The sequence below is a fragment of the Aethalodelphis obliquidens genome, unplaced genomic scaffold, assembly GCF_003676395.1.
Source record: "Aethalodelphis obliquidens isolate GAN/ISIS:26980383/991018 unplaced genomic scaffold, ASM367639v1 scaffold20, whole genome shotgun sequence".
Lineage (NCBI taxonomy): Eukaryota > Metazoa > Chordata > Mammalia > Artiodactyla > Delphinidae > Aethalodelphis > Aethalodelphis obliquidens.
Window position 1 is genome coordinate 28,319,436 of NW_020837964.1, and position 21,814 is coordinate 28,341,249.

The 21,814-nt window shown below is 45.7% G+C and overlaps 1 protein-coding gene and 1 long non-coding RNA gene across 4 annotated transcripts in view; one reads left to right on the top strand and one right to left on the bottom strand.

Annotated features, from left to right (window-relative positions):
- LOC113627311 (uncharacterized) overlaps window positions 1-6,310 on the bottom strand; it is a 225,387-nt gene extending 219,077 nt beyond the window's left edge. For both annotated transcript variants that reach the window (XR_003435507.1, XR_003435506.1), the window contains exons 1-2: window positions 6,001-6,310; window positions 4,487-4,590 (exon numbers count right to left, since the gene is read on the bottom strand). This is a non-coding gene — a long non-coding RNA (uncharacterized LOC113627311). The remainder of the gene's footprint in view (window positions 1-4,486; window positions 4,591-6,000) is intronic.
- Window positions 6,311-6,480: 170 nt separating this feature from the next.
- Window positions 6,481-21,814, top strand: part of LOC113627302 (guanine nucleotide-binding protein G(o) subunit alpha) — a 161,236-nt gene continuing 145,902 nt past the window's right edge. The window contains exons 1-2 of one of the 2 annotated variants that reach the window (XM_027119859.1): window positions 6,481-7,296; window positions 7,515-7,557. In XM_027119859.1, coding sequence (XP_026975660.1) covers window positions 7,179-7,296; window positions 7,515-7,557 — 161 coding nt within the window. In that variant the 5' untranslated portion in view covers window positions 6,481-7,178. The remainder of the gene's footprint in view (window positions 7,297-7,514; window positions 7,558-21,814) is intronic. The other variant, XM_027119858.1, reaches the window with a different exon arrangement.

Below are 21,814 nucleotides of genomic sequence, written 5' to 3' on the forward strand. Positions count from 1 at the left end.
GAACAGAGTCTGGCATAGTAAACACAGTAAACACAATAAGTATGTATTAAATAAATGAAGGCAATGATAGGAAAAATTTCATTCTTATCACTATTTTCTTACTGGAGAAATGTTTATGGTAGGATAAAGCCAAGTATCAGAGTAGAGCAGAAGTGAGAGAAGCAAAAAAGAAGGAAAGAAGGATTGGTGTCACATCTTTCCTAAAACAGAAGCAGAGGTGGTAGAATCAAAGAAAGGATGATCAAATTGAACAATCCCAAAATTTACCCTTTTTCTTTCCCTGCCCCATTCATCCCACCTCTCAATCCATGAAAATTAATCCCAGTATTAATTTTTTTAAGATTGCTTTTGGGCATCCATCTCTTTAATTTTGGTCATTTTAAGCCATTACATTCAATGTTTTTATTGAAATCTGTAGATGTCCTCTCTTTGGTCATTAGGAACAGTGCTGTTTTTAATTTATATTGGATGTAACTAATTCAGAGTCCTCCCTCCTCCTTTTTCTTTCCTCTTCTCTTAGCCCTCTCCAAAGGCTACAGTGGCCAAGGGGAAAGACAGCCAACTGCATGTGTTCCTTGAGAGGAAAATCAGTTCAGTTCTTTCCTTTCTATTTCAAGCTCTGAATGATCCTAGCTAAAAGTCCTATGGGATAGGTGTCTGGTTGAAAATACATCTCACTCTGAATTACCCTTCTTCAATTTTATAGGTGTGCTCCATCACACACACACAGGAATTTTATAAAAATGTTTTTCTCTGCCACAGAGGTCAGGGTTTTACAGGCCTTTGGGGAACAGGTAATACACCCAAATGTTAGCTCAACTGAAGAACCATGTTTCCCCACTGGAACACTATGTTCTTGGTACTTGGAAGACTTTGGGAACACCCCAAACCACATGTACTTTAGAGGATGCAGACAGGTCACAAAATTAAATCATTCTAGTCTGGCCAAACACCCTCCACCTACTTCTAATAAGTTTGAATGAATTGATAGCCTCCCCCTCCCCCAGTCACACTTGTTACAGACAATCCAAACTGGTTTTAACTGAATTCAGATAAATTCACCTACTTTTTGCCTTCACAAACACAACTGACAGGAGCAAACAGAAACATTTCTATCTTTAAGGAGCAATGCGGTAATAAGACTTTGGACCTTGAAGCTTACAGAAGACTAATGAGATAATGTCTAAATGTGTTTGAGCTGCATGTGTGAAAGGCTTATGGAGATAGAGAATATGATAAACAATGCAAGAAATCTTTGTGTTAGGAAATCTCTTATCTTCTGGAGGACAAAAGTATTAAATACTTTACAAACATGTACCAGCTAACCACATCTGTCAACTCTAGCCCAGGTAGGTTAAAAAGTCCTATTATCCCTATTATAACAAATAAGAATCTTGGTTTCCGATTAAAGGTTTTCCAAGAAAATGCCAACAGGAATCACGGCTGTTAGGAAATGCTTTCATTTTAAGCCAAGCTTCCAACTTCAATTTCAGCTCTTGGTCAGTCTTATCAACGTGAAATCACCAGTCCTAGCCCCCTCCAACTTTCCACTCAATTCAAGCCAAATGCATCCCTGTGGGATTCTCTTGCTATCCTAAATTGAGAAAAATCACAAAGCACACTCTCTTTGGGGTTCTTGAACCATCAAAATACACTCAGCAAATAATGTTCTCAACACCGACCACATAATGGACTTCAATAACCTAAGAGCTCAACTCAATTATCTACAAGGCTTCAAGCAAGTTCCTTCGTTTAAAAGTACACAAAACCTTTATTTCTTCCCATGTCATCTTTTATTCCTAACAATGATAAACTGATTTTTTTCATGAAGTCCGCAAAATAACAAATGAGAGAAGAAATTTAGCAAAGAATATTCTGATGGAAACTTCAAAAACATTTGGCATATGCTCTTCTCACAAGTTCCTAAATACCAACAAATCTCCCATTTGTTTGTTTAAAATCAGTATCATTTCATTTATCAGAATCTTACTTGAAAATAAGTCATTACCTCTTTGAACTCACCCAATCTTAAAAGTTTTCCAGAATCAAGTCACAAAATTTCTACTAAAAAAATCAAAAAGTCTCAGAACTGCAAAGAACTTTGATATATGATCTGATTTAGCCCTTGTCTATAGACAGGTGAATTTGGTTAATAGCATTAAAATTGATGACCTGTGGACAATGGGCCATGCTTGACCTTTTGGGATATATACAAAGTGGTAACTCCCTCACCTCAAAGGAGTTTATAGTTCAGTGATATGTTTCCTGAGCACATCACTTGGGTGAGAACATATGATTGTAAAAATGAACAATATCAGGCTCCACCTCAGACTCACTGACTCAGAAATTCTAGATATTCACCCAGGAATCTGCATTTTAAAAAGCATCCTACGTAATTCTTATGCACAATAACATTTGATAACCACTGTTCTGGTAAGTATGAGAGACGTGCACAAAATAATATTAATACCAGTCAGAGAAGCACTGAATAACAGCTAACAAGGACAATAGGATAAGGATAATAATATCTTCTAGGGACATAAAAAAAATTAGATCAGCATCTTCCCTCATTAATGCCAGATATTTATCAGAAAACTCTAAGTCATTTCTTAGCCTTACCCAGACATTCTTCTAAATTATATTCACCACTAAGTTAGAGTGTGAGCTATCAATTTTATAATAAAAACCCTTAGTGCAGAAACTTAAAAACCTCTAGTGATCTACCATTCTCCCCAAAATATCTAATACGTTTGACATTTAGTTTGATTTCACTTAGCTCATGAACCACACATTTTAGCCTATTTTCTTCCCACGAGGAGAGTAACGTCCATAAGGAATAGTAATTCTCATAAGTTTTTCCTTTGACAGAAATACAAAAACTACTAAACATAAAGAAAATTTGAATTCAGAAACAGGAGAGATATTTGGACTTTAAGAATATAAGCTACTAGTAGAATTAATTGGCACAGATTCTCTACAAGACCTAGCACTTTGTACAGAAAAATCACCTGGGGAGTGGATACCAATGCAGATTTTAGAATAGTCTGATTTGGTAGAAGTAAGATGGCTGACTGAATTTTTAACAAGCACCCCAGCTGATTCTGATGTGAATTGTTTTGAAACATTCCAGGGATTTCAAGATTTCAGGAAGCCAAGCTCATGTCTAAACCTCCCTTTGAGTCTAAGTCAATACATGAAACATGGTAGATGGTCAATACATGCATATTTAATTAAAGTACCCTCAAAAGGGAACAAATATGGAAATTCAGTTCATCAAATCAGAGCCCACATTCTGTAAGTTAGACCTGGAGGATCTTGCTTATATGGTAAATTACTGTCCTCCAGAATAGGAGGCACATGTGGTACAAAAGCAGCTCAATGTAGGCTTTTGTTGTTCCTTTTAGAAAGTATATAAAATATTCTGATCACCTACTTTTAAAATTAAAAGTATGCTGAACCATGTGTGGTAAGGGCTATAGTTGACCTAAGGTGGGGTAAAGGAGAATTATTCTTTTGGTCAGCAGGAACAATTAGAGAAATATAATTCTGAGGATCATATAAAATAAAACCAAATTGAATCTGTCCCTGATTACTCCTGATGTTAGGACTATAATTTCCTCATTCCCACAGGAATTAACTATGGACAAATTAAACACTTGTCGTATTATCTAATTACTAATAACTCACAGAGAACTGAGATGTTATCCTTACTTCTTTTGGTGGGGGGGACCAGAATATGACTGGTTTCTGGAGTTGTAAGCTTTCTGTGAGTCTAGGAAATATGATATATATATATACGCAGACATAAATATATATATATTTAAATATAAAATAAATACCTATAACATGTTATCTCTCAAATAGTCCACAAACCTGTAAAAGGAGCCCTGCATTAGTACTAAATGACTGCATGACCTTGAACAATTTATTCAGCCCCTCAGAGGCTCAGTTTTCTCAGCTGTAAAATGGGTACCCAGGTTGATATGGGCCCAGGCTCTTTCCACTTAGCCATGATGCTCCTCACACCACAATCCCTAACTGAGGTTTATGTGGGAGGATCACTAGAGATAATTTTCATAAAAGTGCTCCGTAAGCTGTAAAGCACTCTACAGGTGAAGCGGATTATTATTAGTCTTTTATGAAGCCGAGCTATAAAGATGCAAAGTGACCCAGAAAAAGAAAACAGGGTAGACAAACCTGAAATACAACACCTATAGTGCCTAGAACATTACCCTGTTCATGGCTGCTGGGTGCTTAGTAAGTATTGAGTAAAGAAAAACACAAAACATAGGTTTGTGCCTCCACCATACTAGGTATGATACCAAGAAGGAATAAATATACGCAAAATCAAAGATAGTTTGATTCAACCATGTAAACCACAATGCCCCAAGAGTCTAAGATCTTCAATTAAAAATTACTTCATATGAAAGAGCATTAAAATGTAAAATATGACCCACCATTTACAAAGAAATGGTTATGGTCTTACCTCTTCAGTATTTCAGATGCAGCCTCGTAGGGATTGCAGAATCTGGGTGAGGTGGCTGAATTTTTTCCCTATATCTGAGAGATCTGCATAATCATCCTAGCAACCTTTAAAAGAAATAACAAATTCTATAGAATATTGGTTACCTAAGCTCTGTTTTGGATCTGGGAGGCTGATTTTTAGTGACAGCCAGATTTTAAGCAAACCAGATTCATCCCCTAAGCTCCCCTCCTCAATACACACACAAAAGGAGACTGGGTAGGGGTGGAGGGACAAGTGGGGAAGAAGTTATTTACTTTATAAAACAATTCTTTATAAGAGTCCTTTGTCAGTTTTCTACAATATTTAAATGTGATCTAAGTTTAAATATTCAAATTACATACAACTTTTGACATAGACAGCTATTTGTGGAATGAGGCAAACCCAAACTAGGAAACAACAAATTGAAAAATACAGGGGAAAAAAATGTTTTCTTCTGCATGGGCTTTAATTGCCTCCCCCCCCATTGCAAATGTATTTTTATGCTGGGTAACATTACCAAAAACAGGGGTGTTTTTTCTATTGTTGAAATGAACAAACAAGTTTGCCTTCAGAGCCACAAAAATGCCCAACTATTAGAAAAAACGTTTTCCACTGGCCGGTTGCCTCTCCTATCCCCATGCAATCTTTCCTATTGGCCCCTTTTTCTAGGAGGGCCCCTGAGGCTGTCTGATGGAACTGATTGTAAAACCATTTTGCGCAGTGAGAACTAATTTCTTCAAAATCTCAGAGACCGCCTAGAACATGCCCGATCTTTGGCAGAAGTGTATGTGTTTCCTCAGTATCTGATGAGCTGTACGCTGAGTAACTGACCCAGGGTTGCTGGGCCTTTATTTTAAAAAGAGATGGGGCGGGGGAGTGTTTTAAAAGATTTAGAGGAAGAAGCTCTCGTCTCTCAAAATCTATTCATTTAATGTATTTGTGTTTTGGGAAGGGGCAGAAGAAGAGGGCTCAGTGCAAAAATCTCAACCAAACTAAACCTTTCAAAATGAGCGAAAAGCATTTAAGCTCTGTGTTGAGAAAGTAAGCATCACTTGCATGAAAACCTGTCCCTCCCATCCAAAAGCTGCCCCGTGTGGGAACTGTCTCCTGCGCTGCCCTTTTGGCCGGCAATCTTGGAGCAGGGTCCGCGATGGCAAAGGGAGGCAGAGGCTCCTTGAGAACAGGCCCTGGCTTTGTCTCATCCTGCTGTGTTCCTCTCCTCACAGCCTCCTTTCTCACATACTAGGTGCTCAATAAATGTTTGTGGGACGCAGGAAGCGAAAAATCCGAATCTGCCCCTACGCCCCAAGGGCGAATGATTGGGAACGCAGGTTCCCTCAGAACCACGGTCTCCTCGAGTTAACCGAGGCCACCTGACCTCGGCTGCTACGGCCCTAGCAGCCGGAGAGCAGCCAAGAAGGCGCGCTGTTGGAGCCAAGATGGAGATGAGGCAGGGAGCGAGGGAGGCGGCGCCGGCCGCGACCCAGTGGACCCACCTGACGGTGGCGCGGGCTACCCAGCCCCGAGCTCGCGTTGACCAGGCCCGAGCCGCCAGAGCACTGGGCGAGGGCGGAGGCGGAGGCGGAGGCGGGGAGGGGCGCCCCGGCTCGAGCCCGGCCCCAGGCCCCGCCCCCGCTAGGCCTCGCAAGAGCCCACCTCGGGGAGCCGCGGGCCTGAGGGGAGTGGGGGGAGGGTGGGGGAGGGGAGGCCGCGCCGCGCGCGCGTCCCCGCTAGTTACGCGGAACTCGGCGCGCGCACCTCCCCCGGGCCCCCGCCCCTCCCCGTCTCGGGGGCCCGGCGCGCGGCCCTGCTGACGTCAGCGGGCGGCTGGCCGTGCGGGGTGCGCAGAGCAGCTGGCGCACTCGCGCGCTGCGCTCGCCCCCTCCCCCGCCCGGTCTGTGGAGCGCGCGCGCTCGCTCGCTCGCTCTCCCTTCATTTTTTTTCTCCCCTCCCTCCCAGCCTCTCTCCTCTCTCGCTCCCCCTCGAGCTCCCGGCTGCCCGCGGCTCCGTCGCGCTCTCCCTTTCTCTTCGGTAGGCTCCACCGAGCGATGCTAGCTCTGGGAAACAGAGACGCCGTCTCCCGCTAGAGACCTGCCCCCCGGCCCGGCCCCTTGCCCAGCCCTGCCCAGCGCGCGGGGGTCGGCGAAGGCGCCGCGGACGCACCGACGGCTGAGGAACAGCGATGCAAATACACTAGCAGCACCCCCTAACTCACTCCCTCCACACCCCGCGCCGCCTCCTCCTCCGGCAGCAGCGGCAGAAGGACCCACCCTGCCCCCCACCCCACCCTCCGCCGGCTCCGGCTGCGATTCCTGCCTCGACTATTATTTTATTTATTTTGGGTCGTGCACAAGCCTCAGTGCCTGCAGCTCGCGCCTCCTCGGACCGCGGGCGTCTCCTCCCTCGGCTCCGGAACCCCAGACCCCGGACACCCTCGCCTCGACACCCCCAGAGCCCCGCCAGCTGCCGCGAGTCTCCGCGGCTGGAATCTTGTTAGAGGCTGTCTTTTTTGGGGGTTCTGCTTTCCCGACATTTTTGTTTTCAGCCAAGGGGAGGCTATCGTGATTTTTTCCCCTTTGAGCCCAGGCTCTGCTTTCTGGGGGGGTGGGGGGCGCGCCGAGCCGGGGAGCCGTGCCAGCCGAGTCGTGCGGGCTGTGGCAGGGAAGGGGCCACCATGGGATGTACTCTGAGCGCAGAGGAGCGAGCCGCCCTCGAGCGGAGCAAGGCGATTGAGAAAAACCTCAAAGAGGATGGCATCAGCGCCGCCAAAGACGTGAAATTACTCCTGCTGGGTAAGGACCGGGACTGCCACCCCCATCCCCCGACCCTGGCCACTCTGCACCCCCCCACCAGTCCCCCCTCCACTCGCTCCTGGGGAGACCTGGTCCCCTAGTTGGCACCACCATGTGCCCAGGATCGCCCACTCCCTCGCATGCCTTACCCCCCAACCCCCCACCCCGGTCCCCTAAGCTGACACTCACCAAATTTTCCCCCCTGTCTGTCCCAACAGGGGCTGGAGAATCTGGAAAAAGCACCATTGTGAAGCAGATGAAGTAAGTCCCTGTGGCATTGGGATTTGTACTTTTATTAAGTATAATTTTTTAATAATTTTTACTACCTTACTCACTTCACATTTGCTCTCCAGGCCCGGTTTTTAATTAGTGCACACACGCACACGCATACACACACCTGATTTGACTCCCCTCCCCCAGGCCCTACGTTGGTTCTGGGTCCTCCACCCCAACTCCCAGGGTGGGTGTTTTTTTCTCCGGGCTGAGGTGGAGGGAAGGGGAGCGCCTGTAGTTGTATGAATGACAGTGTCCGCCATATTGATCAGAACATCACATTATTGGCATGATTATGATCATTACTCTTGATTGTGTGGTGTTTCCTGTGTGTCGCTGCGTCTATTTCTATCTCTGTGTCTCTGTATCATTCTGTCTCTATTTCTCTCTTCTCCTTCCTCCACCCCCTACTCCATATCCATAATCCCACTTCCCCCTACTCTTCTCCTGGGGCAGTGATTTTTGAACTTGGCTAAAACATGGAGGGGACCCAGCCCTAGGCTGGGGTGGAGTATCAAGTGTCTGCTGTTCATGGATTTGGTGCTGAATTAGAGGCTGTGGTTTCAGCCCCTCCTCCCCACCCCCAAAGGACGGAGGTTAGGGGAAGGGGCGTGTGGTAGGGGAGGGGGTGGGTGTTCAAGCGAATGTGGCTGGCACAGGTGTATCCAAGGTAGAGGTGGAAGGAGGACGCTGGCTGTGAGGCTGAATGCCCGCTCCTTGCTGCTCCCCCGCCTTTCTCCCCCATCCTCCCAGCCTTTGCTCTCCTGACACTGGCAGTTTTCGTTCACTCTATGGCCTTTATCAATGTATTTATTTACACTCTGCATAGGCTGTGTTCCATGTAATCTACCCACAATGCGGATTTCAGGCCCCACTTGCTGCACCACCCCCTTCTGCCTTAGGTATCAGTTTCCCCTCCTAATTAGCTGGGGGTGGATTTGAGTGATGGTTGAAAATTAAAACAAAATGGGATATTCCTTCCCTTCCACACTTTCTCAGTAAGGAGCCTTGCCCCTCCTTCCTACTCCCAGGCTTGATTCTTGCCCCATCCACTCCTGGTTAGCAGTTCCTGGTGAGCCCACAGGCAGCTTTCCTTGGGGAGGGGGTGACCTTAGGAAAGGGGTGTGCGCCCTTGGGCCTCCTAGCCCCGCTGCTTCCGTTGGCCTCTCGGTTCGGGACGGAGGAGTTCGTTAAGACCTTTTAGCGAGGATTCCACGTCGCTTTGCTGTGACACCTTCGTGCACACACAGCTCCTAATTAGGGGTTGCTGTGCAGTAAACAAAAATGATTATTTTTCAACTTGACAGAATAGCCGAAGTTATTGCATCCCGTAGGAAAACAATGGAAAGTAAAAACCCATTTCGCAGAAAGGTGGGTGGGAGACGAAGCATGCTTGCGGTTTCAGAACCAAGATGCAAAAAAATCTTGCATGTGTAACAGGCATGACAAGCGGGTTCTAGGCGGCGCCATGATGGTAGGGAGTAGCGACTCGGAGACAATTTCTCCCGTCTGCTTGACGTGTTCTTATTTTTGTTCGAGAGCTCCCTGGGGCTTTCTGTGCAGAGGCCCCTTGGCTTGCCGCACCCAAATTATCCACGGGTAATTTGGCCTGGGGCTTCTTTGAAGCTTGTGCAACCCAAATGGATGGGAAGGCGGGGCCTGGGGAATTGCTCGTTGCAACAAGGTGCATGTTGCATCTGCCTGGAGCCCTTGCAGGTCGGTAAGTGCAAGCAGCACCACCCCTTTCTCCCTAAAGGGGACGTTTCAAAACTTCAGAACTCTGTAATCTGCAGTGGCAGGCTTGCAGCCCAGTAGAAGCCCCAGGCACCGGAGCTGGGTGAGGTTTCAGGCGCTGCGAGTGGTGGACAGCGCCCAGACGAGGCTGGAAAAGTCGAGGAGGCTCAGCTTGGTGGCGCTCGGCTCGGCTCGGCGCAGGCTGGGCGCGAGGCTCGGAGGGACTCGGCAGTGTTCGGAGCCGAGCCGGGACCTCGGCGGAGAGAGCCGAGCCTCTTCGAAGGAGGCCGAAGGCATTCGGAAACGCTCGGTTGAGGGAAGCGGGGATGGAAGCGGGGTGTATGCTAGAGTCTGGAAATTAACTTTGCATCTGCCAAAGCACCTCCTTACCTGCTTTTCCTGAACAAGCTCCATAACTTAGGTTGATTTAATAAGAAGTTTAAAAATATATACTGAGTATCCTGAAGGATACCTCGCCTTTTTTATTCAAACAGAGGCACGCTCTCCAAGGAGATAGGCGTGCCATTTTAGAATGAAATTTCCTAATTATGTACTGGGGCAGAAAATCTTAAATGAAGGCTGTATTTAGACTTCTCCGGGAAAGTCTTCTGCGTCTCATATTTGGTTACACAGAGGAGGGGGGGGGGAAATCAAGCGTTAGATATTTCAGATGGTTAAATCAGGCGTCCTGGCACTTTCTCTCTTTTCCCTGCACTCCTCCCTTTATCACCTGACAGGACGCCTTTTTGGAGAAAAATAACAGGCAAAATTGAGATTTTGTAGGTAAAACTGTTAGTATATTTTTAAAAATACACCAGTTCTCTTTAGGAAATGAGTTAAGTTTGCTCAAAAGATGAGACAGAAAGATTTCTGGCCCATGTTAATTTTGCCACAAGGGACCCTAGTGTCCTATCCTGAAGCATTCATGAATAGCAGCTTTTCCTGTGAGCCCTCCAGCTTGGCTTGAAATAAATCAGATCAGGGCCTTGTGCCAAGCTGGATGCAGGACTTGTTTTATTAACCACAAAATGTGGGATTGGTGTCACTGTATCCTAGTGACAAATTCTTTTGAGCCTTCCCTTGAAGAGGTGATTTTCCAGATTGCCACTTGGGTGAGAGTCACTTGAATTAGGCGAACTGTACTATGGGTGGGGCTGGCCCTGAAAATCTAGGTGGCATTTACAGAACGCAATTTTGGACTTGCCTGGCCAGTACGATTGGTTAACAACCTATCAGACCATACTTACGAGTTAATCAGGATGCTCTTTTATTTCACCCAGGCAGATGAAATTAGAGCGTTCTCTGTGAGTGATGTCCTGTGAGAACTTGATGACTTCCTAATGGGGACTGGGGTTTAATAGCCCAGCCTGTTGCATTGAGAGGAAGAATATTGATATTGAGACATCTCCAGATCCTTTTTAATCAGCATTTCCAGAAGAGCAAAGAGCCACTCCATTCAGTATACATTCTTATCCACATTATGGCGTGCTGATTAGAAGACGGACGGGGCTTCCATATATGCCTGTAGTAACTGAAATTATATTACAAAGGCCTGGCTGGCAGATGCTGTTTAGAACAAAGTATTAACACCCATACCAGACTAGGAACATGGCAGGGAAACTGACCTTTGACATTCTTTTGCTTGAAACATGTTGCAGTGGGAAACTTGCATCCATTAAGAGGGCTACATGTTAGACTGTCATTTGAAAAGCACGATTCTTAATACTTTATTAAAATTTTCATTTGAAAATAGCTTGCTAGGTTTTTTTTCCTTTGTGTATGGATTGTGAACTAGTGTTTGGGAGCTCTGTGTCAGACAATCCAGAACATTTCCGTACTGAGAAATAAACAATGATCATTGAGACGGCAGAATATAATTTTACACATACCATGAGTAATCAGTGACGTTTTATGTGTGACATTTTAAATAATTTTGGTTGTTAGGAGCTCCTGACCTCACCTGTGATACAGCCTCATCTTTTTTGCAGTCAATCAGGGGACTCTTTTATTCCAATTAATCAAAATTTTAACAGCAAGTGTTAATTTTATTTAATCACCAAAACCCTCTCAAAGAAATCTCTTAGGGCATTATATATGGAATCAACAGAATCACTTTAAGTGACTTCCCATTCTGAGCAAATAGTGACAACTACTTGGACCGTCTACCTGATGAAAATGTAAAATGAACTGTGGAGTTGCTATGGACACCACAGTTTGTCCTCATTTGAGATGTTGAGTTTTCTGTGATGTCATATTCAGGCTATCTGTTGTCTCTGGAGCATTAAGTGAATTTTTAGGGAGCTAGAGAGTCCGAAGGTGGCAATTGAGGCATGGCTTGCTAGCTGGTAGGCTTTATATAAGTGAACACAGTAAAGTGGAGCACTTTGGATGTGTGTTCCTTTCCAAGGTGCTTGCTCAGTGCCACTGGTAAAACAAAATTTAAGGATTTGGTGAAGACACCATTGCTCATACAAATATCCCAGCCCTTCCAGTAGGATTGGAGTCCAAGGAGAGACCCTACCAGACAGGGAAGACAATCTTAAGATTGCTAAAAGCTGGTGGTTTCCTCCTACCAGCTGACCCTGACTTTGTAATTAGGGTGTTTAGTCTTTGGCTTAGGTTCAGGGCAAGCCTGTGTTCATTCAGCACACTGCTGTTTGGCACCTGCTAAGTGGCAGGCGTGAGAGGAGTTGAACAGCAACTTGCAGCCATTACTCAGTAAAAGTACAGTCGTCTGAAAGGGCGTTTCCTGCACATCCCCAAACGGCCCCATGTTGGGGCAGCGCTCCACTGAGAGCTCCTCGATCTGTGGACTACTTGTTTCTGCAGTCATCTCTTTGGCTGCTTTGCTCCCCCTCCCTTTCCTCCTGTCTCCATGTTTATTCAAAGGGATGCACCTTGCTCTCTGGAGACAGTGTGAGTGCAAACAGAATGTCAGATCAAGTAGCAGATGAGTTCTCCTTTGCTGATGGATGGTGCTCTCTCCCTCCTTACTGTTCACTGAGCTGTAAATACCAGCAGACCTTCCTGCCAGAAGAGTAGCAAACAGTCCACCTGATCGCCTCAGGAATCAGCTGTGGAATTCTTGAACCTCAGTCACCTGTTGGATTCTGAAATCGAACCCGTGTGCTTATTGAAAGGGTTGTTGCTGATGAGATTAAATGGATGAAGCTTCATGCAGGATTGACAAGACTCCAGAGGAATCCAGAATTTCTAGTCTCTGTGTGGGGCTAGATTAGATTTATAGTGCCCAGAGTCAGAGGACTGTCTTGTTTTTTTAGCACTTGGAACTCCCCAGATTATATCATGCATCTTAGCCACACCTGCTAAAGATAGGACAGGATCACTTATGTTTTTCAGCTTCTCACTGTTAATACTGGAGATTTAATATGAGTAGAATAAGGTCATATTTTTCTGACATGTGCTCAGTCAATCTGGATGCAGGGACTTGGTTGCCTCTCTCCCAGGGTGTTCTAAGTCTCTCATGTCTTACAAAGCTAGACGGACCATTATCGCAAGAGCACATTTTGATCTGAAAGACAGTAGACAAGCTTGGTGAGGAGGTGATTTCAAACTGAAAAAAACATTTTGGAAAGAATTACCCCAAAATATGACACTAGCAAAGAACAACTTTTGATTTTGAAAAAATTTTTAAGATGTGCACGTATGTGTATGTTTACGTACATACTACATGGATTTTAAAATGGTTAGCAGATGCTGTAAGAAGAGCACTTCACCTCACTTTATTGACTGCATCATCATAAAAAACTTGAAGGTGCTCAAACTGCATTCTAAGAATTTGTTCAAACCGGTATCACATTCTTATATGATTCTATGTTTCTCATTTATGCACAATACTGGTTAGGAAAGAAACCTCCTGAGAAATCAGTCATTAGCATAGCGGAGGAAGGAGAGAAAGGAGCAGTGACCTGTTACTGGTTCAAAGAGATAGGTGGATTCCTATTGGGAGAAGCCGTTTAGCGTGCTTTTAAAACTGAGAGGCAGTTAGCAGCTTGGGCTCTGTAACCAGGCTGCTTGGCTTTAAATCTTGACTCTACCACTAACTAGAAGTGTGCCCTTAAACAAGTTACTTTCTTGTGCCTCAGTTTCCTTGCCTGTAAAATGGGGCTGATAATAAAAATACCTAACAGGCTTGTGAATATTAACTGATGTAATATATGCAATGCCCTTTTAACAGTTTTCTAGAAATCATTTTACACATGTCAGCTACAGTTGTGATTCCTTTGATTGATTAGTGGGTGTTCCCTTCCCATATGGAGTTCTCAAGTATGTGGGCCTTAGGTTGCCTGAGAGCCAGAAGCGGGGCGCTGTGGTTCGTGCTCAGGGCTTCTTCCCCTTGCCTGCTCTGCAGCATCAGTTATATAACTAACTGTGTTGTCATAAGTGATATGACATTTTTGATGGCGCAGCTGCTTCAGCCCAGGAGGTTGGAGTGATATTACAGAGAGTGGGAGAGAGCACTGGACCAGGAGTCGAGATAGGTGGCTCTGCCCCTGCTGCTCTGGGGGCTCCGTTTCCTGGAGTAGTTGGCCCAGGGCTACCCCAAGCTCCTTTCCTGTTCTAAGTGAGCTGTGAAATTGGGAATTACCTTCATGTTCAGATTCTTGAGGTCTTTGATGCGAAGTTCTAAACATAGAAGAATCAATTCTGGCTCCCTCCTGAGGGGGTAGGGGGTACCCATGAAAGCCCTTTTAAGGCCAAGATAATTGCAGAATAGCAACCTCAACCACAAAGCTTTCTCAGCCAGGAAAGTCCTGAGAGGCATTTAGAGAAAACCACCTCTAACCAAACTTTTCATGCAGATGTGCTTCTCAAACCAAAGAGGAGGATCTGAAAGTATCCTGTGATTGAGAAACAGGATGTTTCTGGGAGGAGGGACCCAGTGACATGTTAAAAGAAGAAGTGGTTTGTCTGTGGCTTCCAGGATGCTTAGAAATGGAGACAGCCCTGACTTCCCCCCTGGATGGGAGGGCTACATAGACAGGAAGGCACTTGCCCGGGTTCAGGTGCATAGGATCCAGGGAGTTGGGAGATTTGCAGAATAGTTAAAGGGGAGGCTCAGGTGAGCTGTGTTTTAATTTTGGCTCCTTCTCTAACTTGACTTTGGGCAAGTCGTTTAGCCCCTCTGAGCCTCAGTCTTTTCATCTCTTACTTAGGATATGAGCTAGAATTCCTCAGGCCTCTTTCAGGATTCTAGCTCAGTAAATGCAAAGAGAAACCTAGAAGCCTGAAATGCAGGGGGGAATAGTGGGAGTATTTACCGCCCACAGCTTTTATCTGCTGAGCCATCTTTAGTTCTAATTTTCTTTACAGAAAAGAGGAAAAACATTGTGCTTTTCATAGCACCAAAAAATTAAAGTAAAATAAAATCCTGCAAGGCTAATAGTCGGTGCCTTGAATTTGTCCCCCTGCTCGCTTGATTTCTCAACCAAAAATAGAGGAAAGGGAGATAATATATTTAAGGATAGGACTGCATCACCAAGAATTTACCCTGGATTCCCTGCTGATGACTTAGCCAACAGATAGGTTTTCTGTGGAAAATTGTTACTTATGGGAACAACTTCCCCATGCTGTAAAATCAACCTGGGCCACCTGCCTCCAGAGTCTTAGAGCACTAATATTTATTACACAGTGTAAATTAATTAGGTGTTTATGTATCTGTCTCTCTTGCTAGTCTGGGTGCCCCCTCCCTACCAGGTCTCCCTAAAGCAGGAATGGTGGCTTATTTTTGCTCATCATACAGCACTGAGCCCAATGTCTGGCACAAAGGAGGTGCTTAATAAATGTTCATTGAAGAAAAGAGAGAAAGAACTGAGGTGCACAAAGAATGCAAACTCATTTCTACAAAAGATGGAATAATAATATTGAAAGCCTTTGATGGTCATAGACTGTGTTCATCATTTTCAATCCCATCTGTTATCCTCATTTGTTTCTTCTCATCAACCTATGAGGAAATACAGTCATCAATTCCATCTTACAGATGAGGAAGTGAGGCTCAGAGAAGTTAGGTTAACTGTGTAACTTAACGTCACACAGCTTAGTAAGTGACAGCAATGTATTGAGATCATGATTTGCCTAATTCCAAAACCTATGTCCTTTCCATTCTAACACCACACAGTTCTTACTAGACCACCACTAGTGTGGGCAATAGAGAGCTGGCAGGACAGGACCCAGTACCCATCAGCAAACAGTATGGCACAAGCCTTGATTGAGGTCAGTGGCTGAGAGAAGATCAAGTGGTTGGTTGGGGCCGGGTTCCTTCTGGAGGTGGAGGTGGTGGTCACCATCATGTATCACATTGATTCTGACGCCGGAGTGGTCCCTAATCACCATCTGGACAGCTCCTGGAATCATTTTCCATTCCTGCCTCAGAAGTGTGGGCCATTAGTAGGTGGCAACAGAGAGGAGCTGCCACTGGAGGTTTAGGCTTTGGTGGAAGGAAGTGGTCGGAGAAGACTTGGGAAAGACAGGATAGTAGGATATCCATCCATTCAGCCATCCATCCATTAATCCATCTGCTCACCCATAAGCATTTACTGAGCACCTAGTGTGAGCTAGACATATACATGATGCCATGGAAGTAGGGAGGAAGGTCTTAGTCCCTGCTCTTGAGGAACTCAGCCTAATGGGAGGTATGTGTAAAAGACACTTACACCTCAGAGCAGGAACTGCCATGGGGCTGTGGGAGAACAGAGGGCGCCTTCTCTAGGCAGGAACATTGGCCAAGAGAAATGACACGTGGGCTGAGTCTTAAATATGAATGGTAGTTGGCAGGTGGAGAAAAGGAATGCCAGACAGAGGAACCAACATGTAAGAAGGCACTGAGATATGTCACCACATGGAACATGCTGGGAATGTGAAGTAATTTGGTTTGATTAGAACACAGTATATAAAAGGAGTGTCAAGAGATGGAGGATAAAAGATGAGACAGAGACCCAGTCGTGAAGGGCCTTGTTATTGTGCCAAAGACTTTGGATTTTATTCTGAGTATAATGAGATGCCACCAAACGGTTTTTTAAAAATTCAAGTATAACTGACATAACATTATATTAGTTTCAGGTGTACAGTGAGAGGATTCGGTATTTGTATATATTGCAAAATGATCACCACAGTAAATCTAGTTAACATCCATCACCATACATAGTTAAAATTTTTTACCTTGTGATGAGAACTTTCAAGAACCAGAGAATTTTAAGGAAATGGGTTGGCAGGATCACTTTGTGCGTTAGGAAGATCACCTATGTGGACTGGAGGAGTCAGGTTCTGAGGTTGGGCGACCAGATGGAAAGTTATTTCTGTGATCCAGGTGGGAAAAGATTAAGAACTAAACTAAAGTGGTGGTAGTGGGAGGTGGGAAAAGGAGATAGATTTAAGAGCTATTTGGGCGGTGCAATAATTGAATTTTTTTGATGATCAACTGGAATGGCATTGAGGAGGAACTACATTTTAAAGGATGTAGACAAAAATGAGTCCAGGAATCCTGGTTTGGGCCACTGGTGGGATGGTAGTGCCGTTCCCTGAGATAGAGAAATGCAGGAGGAAGAGGGAAGGCTTGAGGAGAAGAATGCTGACTTATTTTGGTCATGTTTGGTCATGATTCTTGTGGATCACCCAAGTGGAGATCCCTGGCAGGCAGTTGGATATGTGGATGAGGAGATAGGATGCACCTGGGGAGAAGGGTCAACTTGGAATTCTTTGGTGCTCATGGGCAGTGAGAGCCTTGAAAGCTGGGAATCTCACCAGGCTAAGTGAGAAGGGGAGAGAAGGCAGAGGATGCATCTCCCCCGCCACCCCACAGCTCCAGGAACTGAGAAACATCTAGGGAGGGGAGCCTGTGATGGAAACCAAGAAGGAGTGAGCTAAGAGGCGGAAAAGAAAATCCAAGGCAGAGCAGCATCATGGGAGCCAAGGAAGGAAAGAATTTCAAGAAGGCGAGGAAGTAGTTGAGTCGGATACTGCAAGAGTCAAATAAAATGAAGACTGGCAGGTGACCACTGGGTCTGGAAACTTGTTGGCAACCTTGGCAAGAGCAGTTTCAATAGAGGGACGGGAGAAAAGCCAAACTGCAGTGGGGTTAAGCATGTGGGATTAAGGAAGTTGAGGCCACAAATGGAGTCTCCTGGAAAAGAAACTGGAACTGTAGAAGGAAGAGGGGAGAAGGGGGGAGGGCTCAGGGAGGATTTATTTGACCTCATTTGGCTCCCATGCGGGGACTTGGATCCACTGAGAAGCCATAAAGAAAGAGTCCAGACAGAGGGAGATGCGGAAGGTATAGGAAAGAGGAAGTGGTAGAAAGAGCAGAGCCCCAGGAGGATGGGCAGGGAGGAGGGGGTGCAGAGTATGGATGGGCAGCTTAATCTGGACATGAATGTGCATCTCCTCCCCTGAGACTGACAGGAAGGCCATAAGCATGGGGTGTGTGTACAGAAATTTGGGGGTGGGATGGTGGGGACAAGAAGTTGGAGTTCTTGCCTTATCGTTTATTCTTCTCTGTGAAGTGGGAAGAATTAAAAAGCAGCTGAGCTCATTTACCAAACACCAAAGGCTGGTAACCTTTGTTCTATTCAAACCACTCATTCATTTACTCAGTATTTATCTAGCACCTGTTATGTGTTAGGCACTGTTCTAGGTGCTTGGAGATTCGGTGGTGGGCAAGTCAGTCCCAGGGGAATCAGGCAATGACTTCACAAAGAAATAATTGGACATAGTAATTGCAGACTGAAACTTTGCGTGAAGCCTTATACTGATCACATAGGAATCCAATTCCTGCCCTCAGAGTTGGATCAGTTGGGGGAGACAATCAGTGCACAGAAGAGGCAAAACTGGAATTTGATTTGGACAAGGGCTCAGGATTAAGCCTGGAGGCAGAAGGTGGAGAAATGAGAGTTCAGTGGAACTGGGTTGTTCTACTCTGCCCAGATTCCCTCATTCCAGGCTGTCCCCGTGGGGCTGCCATGACTACCCCTGCTGCTTGAAAATAGAAATGGGCATGTGACCCAGGCCTTGCCATTCACAAATTCCCATTCCCCTGGCCATAGTGATCTTTCCAGGGGATGTGGTGTGACTCAGTCCAGGTTGAGCAGAGTCCTTCTCTGGGATTTTATAGTTACTATGAGAAAGGAGCTCTTCATCTGGGATCCCAGAAAGGTCCTCACTGGGTTGGATTGATGAAAGCCCGGAGCTATCTGTGGCCATGTTTCCACATCTCCATTACTCTGTGCAGGAAGGAAGTTTACCTATTGTGGGAGAGACTTCGGGGGATGAGGGAATGGGGGGAAGAGAGAGAGGGGTTTCCAGAAAGACCTTTGATGATAATTATTGTATTCTCTGAAGCTGGCTCTATGCACTGAACAGTTACATGAACCAATAAATCCCTTCTTTCACATAAACTAATTTGAGCTGGAATTCTCTCCTTTACAACCAAAATCATCTTAAAAATGGGTAAGGACTTCCAGGAAGATGAAACAGTATGAGCTGAAGCACAAAAGCAAGACTCAAACATGCAGGGCACCGTCATGGGGTAGTGGACAGTCTTATGTAACTGAAGAGTTGGGGTTTGTGGGAATATGAGAAGTGTGGAAAGGAAGAGTGGAGCTGGATTGTAGCCTTCCCTGAGCATTTCGCTACGGGGTACACACTGTGAATACATGGTAGGGTGCACTAAACTCCTCCCTACGTGGTAGGGTAGTAGAGTGCCAAGTCAGGAGAGCTTGAAGAGGGAGACCAGAGAAGAGGCTCAAGAGCAGAGAGAGATTTCTGTAGTCTGCACTAGAGGATTGCTACGAAAGGCAATGAGGAATTGGATGGGGGAGAGATTTTAGAGGCAGAATAAGTGAGACCTGGTGTCTAGTTGAATATGGGGAGAAAAGAGCAGATCAGAAGAGTCCTCCCAGTTTTGAACCTGGATTTTGGAGTTTAGTTATGCCGTCAAGTTCGGAAGCATAAGAGCAGGGAGAGGAGTAGCAGAGGGAAGACGGCAAGTCAGACCGCAAGCACGAATTTCCAGTCCTTGTAGGATAACTTCTGTGTTCACAATGTTCAGTGGTTTTCTTGGGGAAGAGAGGTCGGGGCTGGAAGGAGAGTAGGGGACTCTTGGCTGCCCTGTGTGATAAGACCATGAGAGTCAGTGGATGCAGTGCCCCTGGGGTGGGAATGCAGATGAAGAGAAGGGGTCTCAAGGAAGGATTCCACCCCCACATTGTGGAGGTGAGGCAGGGGAGCCTGCCTTCGATAGACCCAGAGGTAGCTCCAACTGGGAAAAGGGGCTGGAGGTCAGAGGCACAAGAGGAGGCCCTGCCACGTGTGCTTCAGGAAGTTTTGTGTGGCGAGAGGGTTCTGTTCCGTGGCATTGTCCAGTTAGATGAGGACTAAGAAAAGGCTATTGTATTTTGGTGATTGAGGCTATTAGTGGCCTTTAAAAGAGCAGTTTCAGTGGAGGGGAAGGGATAAAAGCCAAATTCAAGAACATTTTAAGGTGGAGATAAGGCTGAACTGGGATTAAGGAAACTTGAGTTCTACCCCAGCTCTGTCCCTATTTAGCTTGGTGGCCCCAGGCAAGTTCCTTAACTTCTCTAGGATTTAGTATCTTTACATATAAAATTAGGAGACTGGACCGAACGAGCTATAAGCTTCTGCTCAAGTCTTGAGGTCATAATTTAAGTTTTGCTATCCAGCAAAACAGATGTTCTCGTGGCAAAGGAATTCCCCGCCTTCTCCCTTGGCCACCCCCAACTGAGATAATAAATTATAACAAAATTAAGCTTTCAGAACTCTAGTGCTAATTGAGAGAGAAAACTGGGACATCAGCTCAGGGAACTGTGGACACCAGTGCATGTCGTGTCCACGTGTACCCTTCGCTGAGCGCGTGGGGCCCTGCGAGGCAGGAATTTGTCTCATAATCTCTCAGGATTTACAAGACCAGCGTCCTGTGTGGCTCTTCCCTGGGGAAGAGTGCAAGACAGAATAACCCCTGGGCTCCCCCTGCCTCTCTGAATTCACATGGATAGGAGAAAGAAGGCCCGTGAGCCTGAGCTGGCTGTGTGTGGGAGCTCCAGCCAGGTGGGCAAAGAAGAGTTGAAGGGACCCAGGCCTCAGGAGAGAAACAAGCCTGACGGCTCCAGAGGGCCAGGATGGGAGAGGCCCCGGCTCTGTGTCCCAGGCACTCTGTGGCCCCATCATTGGGGACTTTGGGGAAGGGATGGTAGAATGGCAGTAGGGAGACCCTGGTTCGGAGTTGTGGCCAGTCCTCCTACCCTTTTTTTTCCCCCATGTGCATGCAATATAAGGCCTGTTTCTTCTTTGAATCTTCTTAGAGTTTCAACTACGTGGACCTCACTAGTCCCTACTTCTTTGGCACACGTGTGTTCATTCTGTGAATCCCAATGGAAGCCCAACCATGGGTTGGCGTTATTCTAAGTTTCTAGGAACGGAGCTCTTAATAAGACCTACAAGCTCCCTGCTTATTTTAAGGACCTTACAGCTTTAGAGAAGGGGGATAGACAGTAAACAAGTAAATGAATGAGCAAGGTCATTTCATGTTCTAAAGGAAGAAATAGGGATCAAACAGTGGGGAGTGGTGAGAGGCGATGAGGGAAAGAAAGCTGGTCAGGAAAGAGCCGAGGAAGAGGGAAGAGCAGATGCAAAGCCTCCTAAGGCAGAAATGAGCAAAAAGGCAGCCAGGGAGCCCGGACCACAGGGAAGGAAAAGTAACGCGAAACGGGATTAAAGAGGCAGGGAGGAGCCACCGTGCAACCCACGGAGAGGCATTTGGGTTTCATTCTGAATGCCATGGGGGCTTAAAACACAGGACGACTTGACCTGACTTATGTATTAAAAAGATTCCTCTGCATTCTGGAAAAAGCAAAACGATAGGGACAGAAATCACATCACTAGTTTCTAGGGATGGTAGGAGAGAGAGATTGACTACAAGGGGGTAACAAGGGAACTTTTGGAGGTGATAGAAAATATTCTGTCTCTTAATTGGTGGTTACACAACTATATATGTTTATCAAAACTCATCAAGCTGTATACCCAAAAAGAGTGAATTTACTGTAAGTAAATTATACTTCAGTAAATCTGACTTGTAAAATGTCCATTTTTTAGGAGTTCCCTGGTGGTCCAGTGGTTAGGACTCTGCACTTCCACTGCAAGAGGCATGGGTTCGATCCGTGGTCAGGGAACTAAGATTCTACATGCCATGCAGCACGGCCAAAAAAAAAAAAGAACATTTTTTAATTAAGAAAAAAAAATTGCAGTATGCTTTAACAAAATACCTCTGGCTGTGTTGCTGCGTGGCTGGTGGACAAAAGAGCCAGCCTTGCACAGCCCAAGCAGTACACCCACTGCTGGTCTGACAGTTGAGCCTGTGTTGTGTGCTCTTCCTAAAGGCTTCCTTAAATCAGTTTATTGATGTGTGTTCCTAGTTTTCCTGTTCACATAGCTTTCCTTTACAATTGGCTTGAAAGCTCAATGTGGGTAGAAACCATCTGCT